The following is a 17,327-nucleotide window of genomic DNA, read 5'->3' as shown; positions in this document are numbered from 1 at the left end:
GCATCAGGAAAATCAGAAGAGACACAGATACAAAGAAGAGAAGACAAACACAGGTACAGACACAGAAGAAGAGGAAGAAGACCAAGATCTTCACAGAGAAATAGAAGGTAAAACAGATGGACAGAATATAGATAAAGCTTTTTTTGAAGAACAAATGAGAGCATTAAAAGAATGGTTGACATTAGAATTTAGTACATTTAAAAGAAAAATGAAAAGAACAGAAGATAAAATGCAAAGGTTAGAACTGGTAATGACAGAAATAGGGAAAAGAGTAGAGAATGTGGAGAACAAGAAACTGCTGTAGAAATGGAAGTGACAACAAAATTAGAGACAGGAGTTGTTATCTTGGAAAATTATAGTAGGCGAAACAACAAAGATAGTGGGCCTGAAGGAGGGTGAAGAAGGCACAGACATGAAGGAATTTATAAAAGGATGGATCCCGAAGGTCCTGGGAACTACAGAAATGCAGGAAGAAAAGGAAATAGAAAGGGCACACAGAGCATTAGCTGCGAAACCACAGGCACATCAAAGACCAAGATCCATCTTAGTAAAACTTTTTGAGATACACGACGAGAAAATATACTGGAGCGGGCAAGGAATAAAAATAGAGAAGATAATAAACCATAGGAATACAAGGGTCTCAAAATAATTTTTTACCCAGACATAAGTTTTGAACTCTTAAAGAAGAGGAAGGAGTTTAATACAACAAAATTGATCCTATGGAAAAAAAGGTTATAAATTCATGTTAAGACATCCAGCTGTGCTTAAAATATTTATACCCGGGGAGCAAAACAGACTGTTCTCGGATCCGGAGGAAGCAAGAATTTGCAGAGCGTTTGCAGGACAGAAGGAGAGATGTAATAAGAATGAAGAACGGCAATAAAGTATATATAACGATGTAAAAACAATGTATATGTAAAGAACTAAAGAGAGAAAAGGGAAGGAAGGGGAAAAAAGGGAGAGCTTTGTTATATGTGTAAAAAAAAAGCATTTCTGGGTGGGGGGGGAAGAGAATAACCGTCACTGCAAAATCGGTTGATGCTTGTGAACAAGATCGTAATCCAAATAGAAAGGGGAGCTGTGGTTGCCCGGCAAGGGATAAGGGGAAACTCAGAGAGGGGGGGCATTTTTTGGGGTTAAGGTAACATTAGGTGTGGGAATTGTTGGATTATTTTATGTTTTAAATGTGTTGCCATACATTGAGTTTAAAAAGGGAAAACTGAGAGATGAAAATGGGGTAAAGGGGGATGGTGGTGGTGAGGAAGCAGAAATGAGGTGTAAACAAGGTATAAGATGGTCACGTTGAACTATATGACTATAAACATTAATGGAATACTTAACCAAATTAAAAGGAAGAGGCTATTAAATTTACTGAAAAAAAGAAAAATTAGATATAGCATTTGTGCAGGAAACACATCTAACTGAAGCGGAACATAACAAACTAAAGAGAGACTGGGTAGGACACGTAGCGGCAGCATCATTTAATTCAAAAGCTAGAGGTGTAGCCATATTAATTAATAAAAAATGTACCAATCAAAATAGAGGAGGAAATAATAGATCCAGCAGGAAGGTATTAGATATATTCAGAATTTTGGAATTTGCTCAATATATATGCACCTAATGAGGAGGATCAAAAGTTTATGCAGGATATTTTTTTGAAGATTGTAGCTACACAAGGAAATATATTGATAGGAGGGGGATAATAACCTTAATTTGGATCCAATGTTGGATAAAACTGGACAAAAGATAAGCAAAAAGAATAAAGTAGCCAAATTTATGGTTAAATCAATGCAGGAAATGAAACTATGGAGGAGGCAGCACCTAAGAGAGAGGAATATTCATATTATTTGAGTAGACATAAAACATACTCAAGGATTGATATGTTTTTGTTGTCAGCCCATATTCAAGGGAGAGTTAGGAAAACTGAGTATAAAGCTAGACTTCTATCAGATCATTCACCCCTGTTATTAGCAATAGAACTGGAGGACATCCACCAAGAACATATTCGTGGAGGTTAAACTCCATGCTACTTAAAAGGCAGGAATTGAGAGTTTATTGAATGCCAAATTAAAACATATTTTGAAATAAACACAGAATCAGTGAAAGACAAATTTATATTATGGGATGCAATGAAAGCCTTCATTAGAGGGCAGATAATAAGTTATGTAACTAAGATGAAAAAGGACTACAATCAGGAAATAGAGCAGTTGGAAAGGGAGATAGTAAGTACAGAAAAGGGATGATGTAACGAAAAAGAGAATTGGTGGACAAAAAAATACAAAACATTACAAATGTATAAGGTGGAGAAGAACATAATGAAAACAAAGCAAAAGTATTACGAACTGGGAGAAAAAAAAAATATTAGCCTGGCAACTTAGAACAAGCTAAAAGAACTGTATTGGGCATCAAGGAAAAAGGACAAACAAATTACATACAACCCAACAGAGATTAATAAAAACTTTAAGGAATTTTATGAACACTTATACCAAACTGAGAACGAGGGGAAAGATGATAAAATAGGAGTTTTTAGGTAAAGTTGAACTGCCAAAATTGCAAGAAGAGGAACAAAACAAACTGATAAAACCATTTGAAATAGAGGAAGTACAGGATATATTTAAAAAGCTGCCGAACAATAAAACACCAGGAGAGGATGGATTCCCAATAGAATTCTATAAAACATTTAAAGAGTTATTAATTCCTCCTCTCCTGGAAGTAATGAACCAGATAGAAGAAACACAAAACTTGCCAGATTCATGTAAGACAGCAATAATTACAGTAATACCAAAGACGGGGAAGGTTCCATTAACACCAACATCATATAGACCAATATCTACTTAACTCAGATTATAAAATAGCAAAATTATTAATGAACAGATTGGCCAATTGTGTACCAAATATAGTAAAACAAGATCAAACTGGATTTATTAAGAAAAGACAAACAGCAGATAATGTATGTAAACTTGTTAATCTAATTCATGCAATTCAAGGAAATAAGAAGCCAACAGTGACTGTTGCTTTAGATGCAAATTACCTTTGACAGAGTAAAATGGAACTATTTATTTAAAGTATTACAGAGGTTCAATATAAAAATATATTAATTGGATTAAAGCATTGTATAATGGACCGTTGGTGAAGGTAACAGTAAATGGATATGTATCGAGCCAATTTAAATTAAGTAGGTCAACTAGACAGGGATATCCATTATCTCCCTCATTGTTCACCTTAGCAACAGAAAATAAAATAAAAAGGATAAAAATAAAGGAGGAGTATAAAATCAGCTTATTTGCAGATGACATCATAGTATATCTAACAGAACCAGAAATATCAATAAAAGAATTACATAAGAAATTGAAGGAGCATGGAGAAATATCGGGGTACAAGATCAATGCAAATCAAAGTGAAGTGATGCCAATGCGTAACCTGGATTATACAGAATCTGAAAAAGAATCACCATTTAAATGGCAAACACAAGCAATCCAATATCTAGGTATCAGGTTAGATAATAACTTAAGCCACTTGTACAAACTAAATTATCAGCCACTAATAAAGAAATTGGAGGAAAACTTAGAACATTGGAAAAAATTACCACTAATGTTGATAGGGAGGGTAAATTGCATTAAAATGAATGTTTTCCCAAGGATACAATACTTATTTCAATCATTGCCAATTCCCTTAACAGATAAATTCTTTAATGAACTAAAGAGAATAATAAGGAAATTCTTGTGGAAAGGGGGGAAACTGAGGGTAACATTAGATAAATTAACAGAGAGGTATAACCAAGGTGATTTGCAGTTACCAAACTTTAAAAATTATTATAGAGCCACACAATTAAGGTATTTATCAGATTTTTAACCAGACAAGGGAAAACCAGACTGGACTAAGATAGAATTAGATAAAATAGGGAAGAAGGTACCAGAACATATACTTTATAAGTGGGATGAAAAGTTGGTGCAATATAATAGCTTACCAGTATTGCATCATTTACTTCATATATGGAAGATGATCCACTTAGAAAGGAAAAAAAATGGATCACCAAATATCAAAATTGTTATTGACACAAAACCCACTAATCCCTTTTATAATACACAACCTTTCCTTTAGAGAATGGGAGAGAAAAGGAATCAAAAGAATAGAAAATTGTTTTTTGGGAAATAATTTATTAACATTTGAACAGTTGGAAGTACAAATATGGAATAACTCATGGTACAACGTTTGCATATCATTAACTGAAAGCTTATTTAAAGGATAAATTAGGAAATAGACTGAGATTACCAAAAGGAAGCAGCTTTGAATATGTGATTACAGACACAATGATAATTAAAAGATTTATAACGAACATGTACATTAAGCTACAAGATAAGAAAAATGATGAAATAAGTTATAAGCCCAAACAAAAGTGGGAAAAAGATTTAAACATAAAGATTAAAAAAAAACATGGGATAAGTTATGCTCTGGAACTATGAAGAATACAATAAACACAAGATTATGCATGATGCAGTATAATTGGTTACACAGGTTATATTTCACACCTCAAAAGTTAAAAGAATGGGATCCAACATTATCAGACAGATGTTTTTGCTGTAAGAAGGAAATGGAAACAATAGTACATGCAATTTGGGCATGTGAGAAAGTGAAAAAGTTTTGGGAAGAACTAAATCAGATATTAAATAAAATCACAAAAAAATAACATACCAAAAAATCCAGAGATCTTTCTTCTAAGTAACATAAGTAATAAGGAAATAGGCCTCAAATTGGAAAAAAGTGCAAAACAGATTTATTATGATAGCCTTAGCAGTAGCAAAAAAATGTATAATGTCAACTTGGAAATCAGAAGAGAGCCTGAGAATACAGCAATGGTACATGGAAATGAATAAATGTATTCCATTGGAAAAAATAACAATTTAAAAAATAAAGTCACATTATTTGAACAAATTTGGGAACCATACATGGAACATAACAGAGAGGGCTTGCCTCAGACCTCCACCCCCTAAAATGATAAAAAGACAAAACAACTTGATTCAGTGTGTAAAAGTAGATGACACATTTTTCTTGTTTATTTTTTCATTGTGTGAAGACATTGTTTAATGGTTTTATTGTATTGTAGATGTTGAATATTTATGGATTTTGGAGGAGGGTGGGAAGGGGAGGATAAAAGGGAGAAAAGGCCACTGTGTATATTTAATGAGAAACGTTTGTATATATTTTGGTTGAAATGGTTCACAGTATAAAAATTATAATAAAAAAATTGAAGTAAGAGCTCGCATAGTAATTTGACTTTGGAGCAGCACCTCAGCAGATATACACTAAAGAATGCATAATATGAAAGAAAATAGTTGAACTGGAGGAGGTTCTTGCTATCGTCAATGGCCACTGTTCTGAATCATCATCCTGTAACCAAATGAAAAGAAGTGTCAAAACATAAAATAGGCCACTGAATCAGGCAAGGGCAGATTTTAGAAAAACAAGAAGCAAGTTGAAAGTAAAATGAAACTAGAGTATCGGGTTGTAGAATAGTAGTGAAGTGGTTTGAAAGATAAGACTGCAGTGGGTTAGAACAATTGCTATAAATATTTGAAAATAATTTATACATGGTAAATGGGGGTTTCCTAGTAATTCTAAACTGCTTGATGTAAATAGAGAAATTGTAAAAATTAATCTCCAACAATACTTGTGATGAAAGCTAAGTGAAACAAAGAGGAAATGTAAAAAGATATAACTGCTTGGTTTCGGAGGTGCAGGCTGATCAGAGGAGAAAGGATCTTTTTGCCGGAATTTGTTTGATTTTATGAACTAGCATTTAATCACAAGAACAAAGAATTAAACAATACCAGAAAAGGTCGCTGAAATCTGTATTTGGTAGCACTGTTCAGAACATATTGTTGTCAATTTCTTCTACCCCTGAAATAAATCATCTACCTGAAAACCATTTAGTATGTGGTAATAACAAACAATTTACTTGTATTAGGTTAATCCTCCTAGGCATACATGCCAACCTAGCATGTATGTGATTGCATATGCAGGTGTAGGTCAGTCTTGAAAATAATTCTAATGAAATATGGGACCAGGAAGAAGACTCAAAATCCAGTTAAATAAATAATATTTCAGGGACCCTCACTAATTACAAAAGAACCATAAGAGCACTTGAACACATCTTTGAACTAAAATCTTCTCTAAATAGCATGCACTCCAACCTTCACTCTGAACACCACCACAAATAAGAGCAGGAAGAGGCCATCTAACTTGTTGTGCCTACTCCTCCATTCAATAAGATAACAGCTGAGTGGGCCATGGACTCAGCTCCGCTTTTCCCCATAATTCTTCCCAAAAAAATGGATCTTTCTGTGTCTTAGGCCCTTTCACTGTCCATAGTTGGAAAGGCTGCCTCCTGATTGAATAATGATTACATAAATTAATATTTTAATTTTTTTGCATCTTTAAAAGGATTTTTTTTTTTTAATATGCCTTATAATAAGAGGTTCAGCATAACCAGTTCATGCAGATGTTCTGTTCCACACCTTGCATTGTATTTTAACCATATTGGATTTTAAAAACTCAAAACATTTAACTCTGCAAATTCCTGCTGGTGTTAAGACAGATGCATCAAAGGCAAACATATTAATGCAATCCAATGAAACAGTGCTAATGGCTGTAACTTTATTAGGTGAAATGAATTAAGGACAAGTTATCCTATCTTGAGTTTGGCACTCAGCTGTGCTTTAAACAGATTAATTTTTTTTAAGCTTTTTCATAATTTCTTATGGCATTTCACTAACAAGTGAGTTGATCTGGACTTCAGATGAAACTATAGTATAGCCTGAAAAAAACTGAAGGGTTATTGGATTACGAGTTAAATTTGGAATGCATTGCCCAAAATATTTTTAAAAATTGGGCAATTCCAAATATTTGTGGAGGAGTCTCAAGCTGAGTTGTTTGGGGAAAGTCCCATACAGGGAGTACAAGACCAATTGCTGCTCTAATAGATTTACTGATTACCCCTAAAAGGGATGAAACTGAAATTAATAAAGGATTAATTGCAAATACCAGAGGATGTCTATACAAAGTGATGGGAGGAAAGGTTAGGGGATATATTTTATAAACCACCCACATACACTTCTGGGTGCCTGGAATGCATTGCCAGGAGTGGTTGTGGAGACTGGAACAATAGAGGCATTTAAGAGACTTTTAGGCACATGGATGAAAGAAAAATAGAGGATTTTGAGGTAGGAAAGGTTTTGGTTTTTTTTGGTAGGTATATATGGGTCAGAATAACATAGTAGGCTGAAGGCCTTATACTGTGCTGGAATGTTCTATTAAATTAAGGGCTTTAGTCTCAATGTCTCTAGGGAGAAAAATCACTTCAGCAGATGGAAGATTGCTGACTTTCAGATGCCCTCTACTTGCATTTCAGCAGGCGTAGAATTAACCAGGTGATACATATTAAAATATAAATAGATAGTTAAACAACTGGACAGTCGCTCTCTTTAAAAAGCTGACTCATCTGGAACGCCCCCTCCCCCGATCATAAATGAATGGGTGAGCATCATTACCCTGTTTCTTTACAGCTTGAAAAGAGATAATTCATCTGATCAAGTCTATGTTAATCCATCAATTTCACTTGCCCACTCATTTCCCTGTAAAATACACACTCAAATCCCCATCAATTCCATCTCCTCTCCAACTACTCTCAATGGAAGACTATCAGCATGTCTTGGGGATGTGGGAAGAAACCAAAACACCCAGGAGACATCAGCAGAGAGAGGACATGTGAACTCCTAAACAACAGATGTCAGGATCAAATCTGGGTTGCTGGAGTTGAGACAGCAGCCCCTCCTGCTGAGTGAGTATCTGTACCATCCTGGTTACGTTCACATGATCAACAGTGTGTAACTGGACACAGAACTTAGTGGAACTCGTTTTCACATCTCACAAGGAACAAATCCGTATAATCTAACATTTTTTTTGTGCTTTGAAAAATGCAGTCAGAAACATATTGCTCAGCACATGTTTTTGTCAATGCATCACTATATCTTTTATCTTTTCTTTCATGTGAATTTATGACCATAACTCTCTTCCCTCCTCCTTCAAATGGTCTCCCAGGCTCTCCTTTTATATATTCCACTCACTGTAGTAACATGCTATTGAATCTCACCACTCTTCCTTTTGAAAACCCTGATGGACTGCTTGATGACTGTGTGACATTAGTGCTCACTTCTTCACACGTGGAAATAGTCGGTCTGCACAAAAACCTTCCACGCTCTCAGCTGCTTTTCTCAAGAGAAAAAGATCCAGACTATTTATTCATTCCTGATTATGAAAGAACATATTAAAAGGCAACTTGAATCAATCCTTCCGTTAGATTCTTAATGAACTATTAAAATTTTACTCATTTAAAATGGAATGGAAACTTATTAAATGGTTCCCCCCCCCCGCCCGCCGAGTTCAAAAAATCATTTTTAATTAAAGTACTTGTATTTCATCCAATATTCTTGTCCAAAGTTCCTTGTCACAATATTTCCAAGCAACTGGTTGTGAGTGGGAAGGTAAGGCTGAGAACCAATTGTTACTGAGAAAATTTGTCATTCATCCATTTCCTTTGGGGTTATGAAACCATGCACAGAACAAGTCAATTAGGTATGATTAAAACAGAGGTTTTCATACCACCTTAAGCACTCCCTTACTAATCACAGAGCACTGATGGGATAGAGAATACTTAAGGTGGAACGCAAGTTGGGGTGGGGGAAGCAGTTTGAAAACCATTGGTCTAAAAGATTTGTTTAACTGTTTCCCGATCTTAACCCTTATCCCTGAGAAATATAAAATAATCTTATAATTTCTAATGTAAGATTATCATCGACATTGTACTGCTAAATTGAAAAGCATTTTGTGGCAATCCAAGTGATTAACTTAAATGGCTCTGAAGGACACCAGAAAAATGCTATGCAAATGCAATTAAAACAAAATACAACAGAACCTGGAAATATAATGAAAAATTCTAGAACTGAAATTCATACAGCATCAGTGCAGAGAATATCTGAATTAACATTCAAGGTCAAAGGTCATTGTAATAAGTGCAAGCATTTTTTTAAAAAAATCCTTACTATATATTTTAAGTTTAGATTCCAAAGTGAAAATGCGCTACGTTGTTCTGTATAAAATCTACTACTTCGTTTTTTTTGCAAATTGAAATAGTGTTCAAATCATCAGTGAGAGGAAATGTAAAATTCAAAAGATACACATTTTTTAAAAAAGTTTAAACGTTATCCTTGAATAAAGGACCAGAGCAGAATTAAAATGTCTCAGTTTTAAATGAATTTTTCTTGGAATTCTTATGCGATCTATTTTTGTCATTTATACCGTAGATCAAAAAGTTTTGATGTTTAAAAGTTATTTAACATTTAAATAATGATGGCTCTTTTGAACAAGGATTTATACACATTTACAGAGTTACTTTCTTTTCATCACAGAAATACCTATCGCAATTGGCTGAAGAAAGCCTGAAGGAATGTGAAAGAGGTGGAAATCCTGGAATGGAGGAGGAGGTTGGGATCATACCACAGTTTGAAACTAAAAATCCCAATCCGTCCTGAAACAGCCAATTAAGATTAAGCTCTAGAATCTTCAAGACACAATTCTTAAGGAGTTTTTCAGGATGTGGAGCTGGAATAACACACCAGAAAAGATAAAAGAGGGAGGAGGTGGACCCTCCCACTCATTGTGATTCTTTGAAAGATGCCTTTATCCTTAATCTTCATTGAGCAGGTCAATCATATTCAGGGAATTTCTAGTTTCTAATTGTAACTAAAATGATGATTAAATGTATTGGTTTGATGAAGAAATTTTATTTGGACCATTTCATATGGGTAATTAATTTATGTCTAGGTAACATTGTTTGATTTAAGGTCAGATTATTGATTAGTTATTTTACAATTATATAATTTATTAGAAGCACCAGAAACTCTCAAAACATTGTAAACATGATAAAATTATAATTTAAAAATTGTATCAAGCAAATAAATGAATTTAATAAACATTTTATTTAACCATTTACTGATTACAGTGGTGTGAAGATTAATATCCATCGGCTTAAAAAAATATTTTTTTTTCCATAAATGTCTTTATCTGAAAGTGTCAGAAACCCTTGTTACTTGTTCAGGGCATCTTCCTTTACACATAGCGCAACCAAAGGTATTAACAGCTCACTTCGCCAGAGGCTCATCTGATGAAATGATTTAAAGCAAGATATTTGCGAGTCTCTACATGCTCCTGGTCCACTACAGCAATAGCAATAAATCATATTTAAAATTATCGTCACTCTTAAAAATCTGCCATTCTAACACACTTAGCATTTAGTACTCTCTAGTTTTCTCTACCCGAATATCACTGATAGTCATTGCTTCACAATTAGTATATATGGAATTTGCTTATGGAAGTTCTCTGTAACCTTTCTCCCACTCAAGCACTCTCTGAGGTTCCTTAATTTTACCAAGCTTTTGATCAACTCTGCTTGTATCTCCTTTCACAGCCAAGTCTCAGATTTTACCTGTGAAGCATCTTCAGCCATTTTATTTAATTTTTGATTGAAGGGAAAGGCACAGTGAGATTAAAAACAGCATTAATGCTCATCTTTCCCATCACTAAGTGCATTCTTATCACCAGCCACCAAAACTTGAGAGGCAAGGCTGCACAAAGACCAGAAGACATCTGTACAAAGCGAAGGGAGGAAAGTTTAGGAGAGACATCGGGGTAAATGTTTTTACACAGAGTTGTGGGTGTCAGGAATGCATTTCCAGGAGTGACGGTGGAGGCTGGAACAAAAGGGAAATTTCAGCGACTCTTAATCAAAAGCATGGATGGATGAAAAACAGAGGGTTATGAGGTAGGGGTTTTATCTGTTTGGAATATATAGGTCTGCACAACATTGAGGGCTGAAAGGCCTGTACTGTGCTACAGTGTTCTGTTATGTTAAATGGATTTGAGGTACAGATTAATTGTGATCTAACTGAGTGGTAGAATGAGTTCCAGGGCTGAATGGCCCATTCTTGTTCTAATGCTGGCAAAAGAGAAAAAGACCTCTGATAAGTATCGAGAATACCTGGGAAATTCCTACACTCTCTAAGGCAACCATGACGCCTGTCCCTCTTTCTTATTCATACTTTGAGGAAAGACTCAGACGCGAAATGTCAGTAATATAGCTTTACCTTCTATGGACGTTGCGAGATCGGCTGTTCCTCCAGCGTCTCTGTTTGCAGACTAGGTCACTAGATTAGGCATTGAAAGGCTGCGCTGGAGGAGACACATGCCAGTTTTCTAATGTAGCAATGAATCTTGGGGACAAGAATACTAGTGTTACAATAGCAATCGAGTTTAAACAGGAATAAATACAATTCCAATGATATTTATAACAATTATAAGTAAGCTTAAAATGGTTCAGAAAAAAGTTGTGTGTCGAATAAAGACTAATTGAACTATAGATGTATTTCAAATAAATAATAAACTTAAATATTAGGAGAGCGAGAACTTTGACAGAATTCATTGATTTATTTCTGCTTACCTTCAAAGTACTATTTCTATATTAATTTTTAAAAATTTAAACATACATACAAGTATTTAGACATACATGGTACAAGCCCTTCTGGCCCACGAGCCCATGGCACCCAAACACCCCAATTGACCTACAACGGTCTCATGCTTTGAATGGTGGGAGGAAACCCACGCAAACGTGGAGAATATACAAACTTCTTCCAGACAACGGCACTATAACAGCATTGCGCTAACCACTCTACGAACTGTGCCACCCATTCAATATGAACCCACAGTGATGCTATAGTTTCCCAACTTTGTGCAGCATCTATGGCATAAATTGTGTTCATTACAACGATAATGGTCACATTTAAAAACTCCTTCACTGGCCATGAGATACTCTCAGACAACTCAAAGCTGCGAAAGGTAAATATTTCCTTTTGTGTTTCTGGACCTCTGACATTGAACATTTCTTGGTATTTCATTACAACTCCAATTAAGTACTTACCATGATTGGACTCTTATCATGAGACTATGATATAGACTTCTGTGGTTCACTTTTGTGTCACAGAGTGATACAACAGGGAAACAGGCTCTTCAGCCCATTGAGTCCATGCAGGATATTTGCACTAATCCTATATTAATGTTATTTTTTTAAATTCTGACCACTTTCTCATCAACTTTCCCCTTTCCACCAGTTTTCTATCATTCAATTAATCTACCACCCACATGTCTTGAGGTTGTGGGAGGAAACAAGAGTCTGTGGAGCAAACCCATACAGTCACAGGGAGATTGTACCATCTCTGTTAGATCCAGATTGAAAGCAGGCCTTTGGCACATTGAGAGAGCAGTTTTACATCCTTAGGTTCCAATTTGATACGTCTTGATGTGATCTTTGAAAGGCAAGTTACATGCTTCACATTTATTGGAATTATTCCCCCGAGAAGAATAGGTAGTGACTATTAGTTCAATTTAAACAAAGAGACAATGAAAAGTAATCTAATGGGATTGTTGGAACAGCATCAATCCTTGGAAGCAAGAAAAATCTTTGACATAAATCTACGAAATAAAAACAAGCAGAAATTACTAGAAACATTGATCAAGAGTGTGCTGGGCCTGTTAGAAGAATATTAAGATGTCTAAGCCCCCAGGCCCTGATTGCATATATCCAAGGTTTTTGAAAGAGGAAAGTGAAGATATTGCTGGGGCTTCGACAAAGATCTTTATATACTTACTAATAAGATGCGAGGTCCCAGAGGATTAACAGTAGCCAATGTTTTTCTTTTGTTCAAGAGGGAACAAAATAATTCGAGAAATTATAGACCAGTGAGCCTCACAACTGTGGTTGTGAAGCGATAGAGGAGACTTAGGGATAGAATTTATGAGCATTGGGGTCAGGATGGCCAGATCAGGGACAGTCAACATTGTTTTGTGGAGGGCAGGTTCTGTCTCACAAACTTGATCAAGATTTTTTTTGAGTTGATGAAGGACATTGATGAAGGAAGGGCAGTGGATATTGTCTATGTGGACTTTTAAGGCATATTACTCATGGTAGGCTGCTCCAGATGCATGGAATTCATGGTGAACTGATCATTTGGATTTGGAATTAGCATGCATAAAAAACAAAGGTTTCATTCTGGCTGGAGCTCAGTGATCAGCGTTGGTGCACAGAGATCAGGGCTGGAATGCCAATTGGTTGTAATTACATAAATATTTTGGATGAAAATGTAGGTGTGAGGGATAGTAAGTTTATAGATGGCAGAAATATTTATCCATTTGCAGTCAGCATAGTGGGCTATTGAACAGAGAATATAACAGCACAATACAGATCCTTCGGCCCCTGATGTGGTGCTGGCCGATAGAAAAACTACTCAACAAACTAAATCTTCCCTACTTTACACCCATAGCCCTCTTTTTCTTGTATCCACATGCCTGGTTAAGGTCATTGAAAATCCCTGTTGTACCATTCTGCACCACCATCCCTGGAAATGCATTCCAAGTGCCCACTGTTCGCTACATAAAAAAAACTTTCCCATGATATCTCCCCTAAACTTTCCTCCTTTCACCTTGTACAGATATCCTATGGCGTTTGATACTCTTTCCTCAGGATAAAGTTTCTGCTGTCTGCCCTATCCATGTCTCTTATCATCTTGTAGACCTCTATTAAGACACCTCTCATCCTTCTTCTCTCCAAAGAGAAAAGCCCTAGCTCTGTTAACCTTTCTTCATAAAACACATCAATCCAGGAAATCTCCTCTGCACCCTCTCCAAAGATGACTAGAACTGAACACAATACTCCAAATGTGGTCTCACCAGTGTTTTACAAAGTTGCAACATTAGGTCCCGACTCTTAAACTCAATTCCTGACAAATGAAGGCCAGCATACCATAAGCTATTTTAACTACACAATTATCCTGCATGGCAACCTTGAGAAAGCTATGGATTTTAACCCAAAGGTCTTTCTGTTCATCAACACTGTTAAGAATCCTGCCATTCTGCCTTCAAGTTTGACCTTCCAAAATGCATTACCACACACTTATCTGGATGGAACTCCATCTCTCACTTCTCTGCCAAACTATGCATCCTGCCTAGATCCTGTTGTAACCTGTGACAACCTTCAACACTATTCACAACACCTCCAACCTTCACATGATTTGCAAACTTACTTTTCTTTTCAAAATATTTTTATTGAGTTTAATTAAAAAAACATCCATATTAATTCAATATATGGGTTTAAATATAGGAAAAGACAATTTGTACTTCTCAACTAAAACCTTGACCATACATAGTACAAATTTTGTGTACCATTCTCAATCAAGCCCGTTATATCAAAATATCTCAAAAGGAAAAACCCTATTAATCGAACCCCTCACTGTAATTCTTTTAATTATGGTAATACTCCATAAATGGGCCCATGTTTTATAAAATATTAACCTTATTTGCCCGTATGGGCCAGTTTTCAGGCTAGAGTGAATTATTACCCCTAAATGGGTCTTCTTTAACATATTCCAATTTCCCTTTTAAAAAGTTAGATTTGCAAACTTACTGACCCATCATCCCTCTACGTCCAGGTCATTGATAAAAATCACCAAGAGCCAGGAACTGATTCCTGCAGAACTCCATTAAGCACTGATCTCCAGGCAGAAAATGTTCCTTCTACTACTACCCTCTGCTTTCTCCAGGCTTCAATTCTGAATCCACATACCCATGGATCCCATGCCTCATTTCTTTCTCAACAGGTAAGACCTTGACCAATGCCATAATTACCAACGTTACCAACATCTACAGCCCTACCTTCATTAATTCATTTTGGTACTTCCTCAATTAAAAAACTCAATTAAGCTCTTGAGGCATGATCTACCCCACACAAAGCCACGCTGGCTATTGCTGAAGTGGCGATATTTCTCCAAATCCTTGTGAATCCTGTCCCCAAATATCCACTTCAACAGTTTGTCCATTACTGATGGAAGACTCACTGGTCGACAATTCCCAAGATTCTCCCCATTACCTTTTGTAAACAACATTTGTCATTCTTCCATCCGCCAAAACCTCCCCCATGGCCCGTGAGGATGCAGAAATCATTGCCAAAGCCCCTCACTTTCTGTAGTTCCTTGGGGGTATATCTCATCGGGACCCGAGGACATCAACCCTAATGTTTTTAAGAAGATCCAGCACCTGCCTCCTTCTTAACCTCAATATGCTCCAGCATGTAAACTGATTCTATACAGGCCTCACCTTGACTAAAAAGCTCCTCTCTCTCTGGTGAGCAATTCATTTAGGTCTTAGTGGGCCAAAGTCATCCAGAACCCCACACAAATTGTCTCTAAACATCCTCCACGTTACATCTGTGCTCCCCCCCCCCTACCAAGAACTTGTGTTCCCAATTTACTCTCCCCAGTTCCTGCCTAATCCTATTGTAGTGATCCCTTCTCCAATTAAACACATTACCATTTGGTCCACTCCTATCCTTATCCACAGCGATGCTGAAGGTCAGGGATTTGTGGTCACGGTCACTGAAACATTTCTCCACTGATAGGTCTGTCTCCTGACAAGGTTCATTACCCAGTACTAAATCCATTATGGCCTCTCCTTTCATCGACTTGTCCACATAGTGTGTCAGGAATGCTTGGACACACCTGACAAATTCTGCCCCATCTATCCCTCTTGCAGTAGAAGGTGCCTATCAATGATTTGGAAGTTGAAGTTTCTCATAACAACAAGCCTGTTCTGCTCCATTCCAAAATTAAACTGGCTAATGAGGCTCTATAAGGCCAAGCCGCCCATTTTATACCCCAGTACATTTTCGATCTGTCTACTTAGTGTCCTGAGCGATATTAGGGGGCCTATAGACAACTCTCAATGCAGTGATCACTTCCTTCCTTTCCACCCACACCGACTCAGTAGACAATCCCTCCATAACATCCTCCCATTCTGCAGCTGTGATATTATCCCTAATTAGTAAAGAAGGGTGCAGGTCCCAATGATCCAGTAATTTAAAGCCCTCACTCTAACATTGGCTCACTCACATGATGGCTACTTTGCTAATACCTTTTACCTATTTAAACAAGGCTGTTATTGTACTCTCTTGCTCCAAATCCCATTTGCTGGAAAAGAACTTTTCAACACTTTACTCACCTATTTAAACAAGCCTGTTCTCATACTTTCCAGCTTTAACTTCTGATCTGCAGGTCCAGATCCATAGCTTCTTGAAAGTGGCCAAATAAATGGACAGGGTATTAAAGTCAGGGTTTTAAAGAAAGCATATGATCTGTTTTCCTTCCTTGAGTACAAGGGTAAGGAAGTCATGGTGCAGCTGTATAAAGCTTTGATTCACTTGCACTTGGGAGTATTGTGTGCAATTATGGCCACTCTGTTACAGGAAGGATGTGGAGAGGGTTCAGAAGAGATTTACCAGGATGTTGCCTGACTAGTGGGTATAAGCTGTGGGAAGAGGTTCTTTAAAATTGGATTGATTTCTCTGCAGCAGAGAAGGTGAAGGGTGATCCAATCTGTTGTACTGTTCCATGTTCTATTGAACAGGTCAGACAGCATCTGTGGAAAGAGAAACGGATTTTGATTCAGATTAAAAACCCGTTATGCAAACTGGGAAAATAAGAAAGCATTAGTTTTAAATTGCAGGGAGAGAAATCATTCGGACCAAAGGAAAACCTCTGTTAGGGTGAAATCTGAGTTGCCAAAATGATCCCACTATGTATGGAGCTGTCAGGTTGGTATATTTATGAAGGAAGTTGAGGACATCTCCATATAGGCTAAATATTTAAGCATTTTCTTATTATTGGGATATACTAGCCTTTATCACCTAGGGCACTGAGGAGTCACGTGATGGAGTAGTGGCCGGTCAGGGAATTCCAGCCCTCTCCCAAAAAGTTTAAAAAAAAACGCACAAAACACAAAGTTACAAGATTAAAATTTACAACAAAGTAAAAATAAAGGTGAGAAGAAAATGGCAGCGAAGAGAGAAAAGTCAAAAACAACGGGAAGAAGAGAAGAAGAAAGAACGTCGGAAAAAGGTGAAGGCCTTACCTGTCCGAGGAGGCCCGCCGTGGAGAGAGAAGCCCGCTCCCTCAGGTCAGTGGAAGTCCCGGGCTCGGGACTACAAAAATGGTTCACAGAGCAGAGTAAAAGTGCGCGATGCGCATGAAAAAAAAACACACTGACGGGAGGGGGGAACAGCTGCGGAGTCGATCTCCACAGCTGAGAGAGACACCTGCAACACAGCAGCAGGTGCAGAACACAGAAAATAACGACAACAAGAAAGAAGAGGGTAAAAAGAAAACAAGGAAACA

The 17,327-nt window shown here is 36.8% G+C and overlaps 1 protein-coding gene and 1 long non-coding RNA gene across 16 annotated transcripts in view; one reads left to right on the top strand and one right to left on the bottom strand.

Moving 5' to 3' along the window:
• Positions 1-9,836, top strand: part of rbm20 (RNA binding motif protein 20) — a 183,592-nt gene extending 173,756 nt beyond the window's left edge. For 6 of the 7 annotated variants that reach the window (XM_069900081.1, XM_069900078.1, XM_069900080.1 and 3 more), the window contains one exon: positions 9,465-9,836. In XM_069900081.1, coding sequence (XP_069756182.1) covers positions 9,465-9,587 — 123 coding nt within the window. In that variant the 3' untranslated portion in view covers positions 9,588-9,836. The remainder of the gene's footprint in view (positions 1-9,464) is intronic. The other variant, XM_069900083.1, reaches the window with a different exon arrangement.
• The window catches only part of LOC138744247 (uncharacterized), a 37,265-nt gene continuing 24,111 nt past the window's right edge, over positions 4,174-17,327 (bottom strand). For 7 of the 9 annotated variants that reach the window (XR_011345397.1, XR_011345392.1, XR_011345393.1 and 4 more), the window contains 4 exons: positions 16,156-16,572; positions 11,199-11,324; positions 8,150-8,304; positions 4,174-5,388 (listed from right to left, as the gene is read on the bottom strand). This is a non-coding gene — a long non-coding RNA (uncharacterized lncRNA). The remainder of the gene's footprint in view (positions 5,389-8,149; positions 8,305-11,198; positions 11,325-16,155; positions 16,573-17,327) is intronic. The other 2 variants (XR_011345398.1, XR_011345396.1) reach the window with 2 other exon arrangements.

The sequence above is a fragment of the Narcine bancroftii genome, chromosome 10 (genome assembly GCF_036971445.1).
Source record: "Narcine bancroftii isolate sNarBan1 chromosome 10, sNarBan1.hap1, whole genome shotgun sequence".
Classification (NCBI taxonomy): Eukaryota; Metazoa; Chordata; class Chondrichthyes; order Torpediniformes; family Narcinidae; genus Narcine; species Narcine bancroftii.
This window is presented reverse-complemented; position numbering and strand designations above follow the sequence as displayed.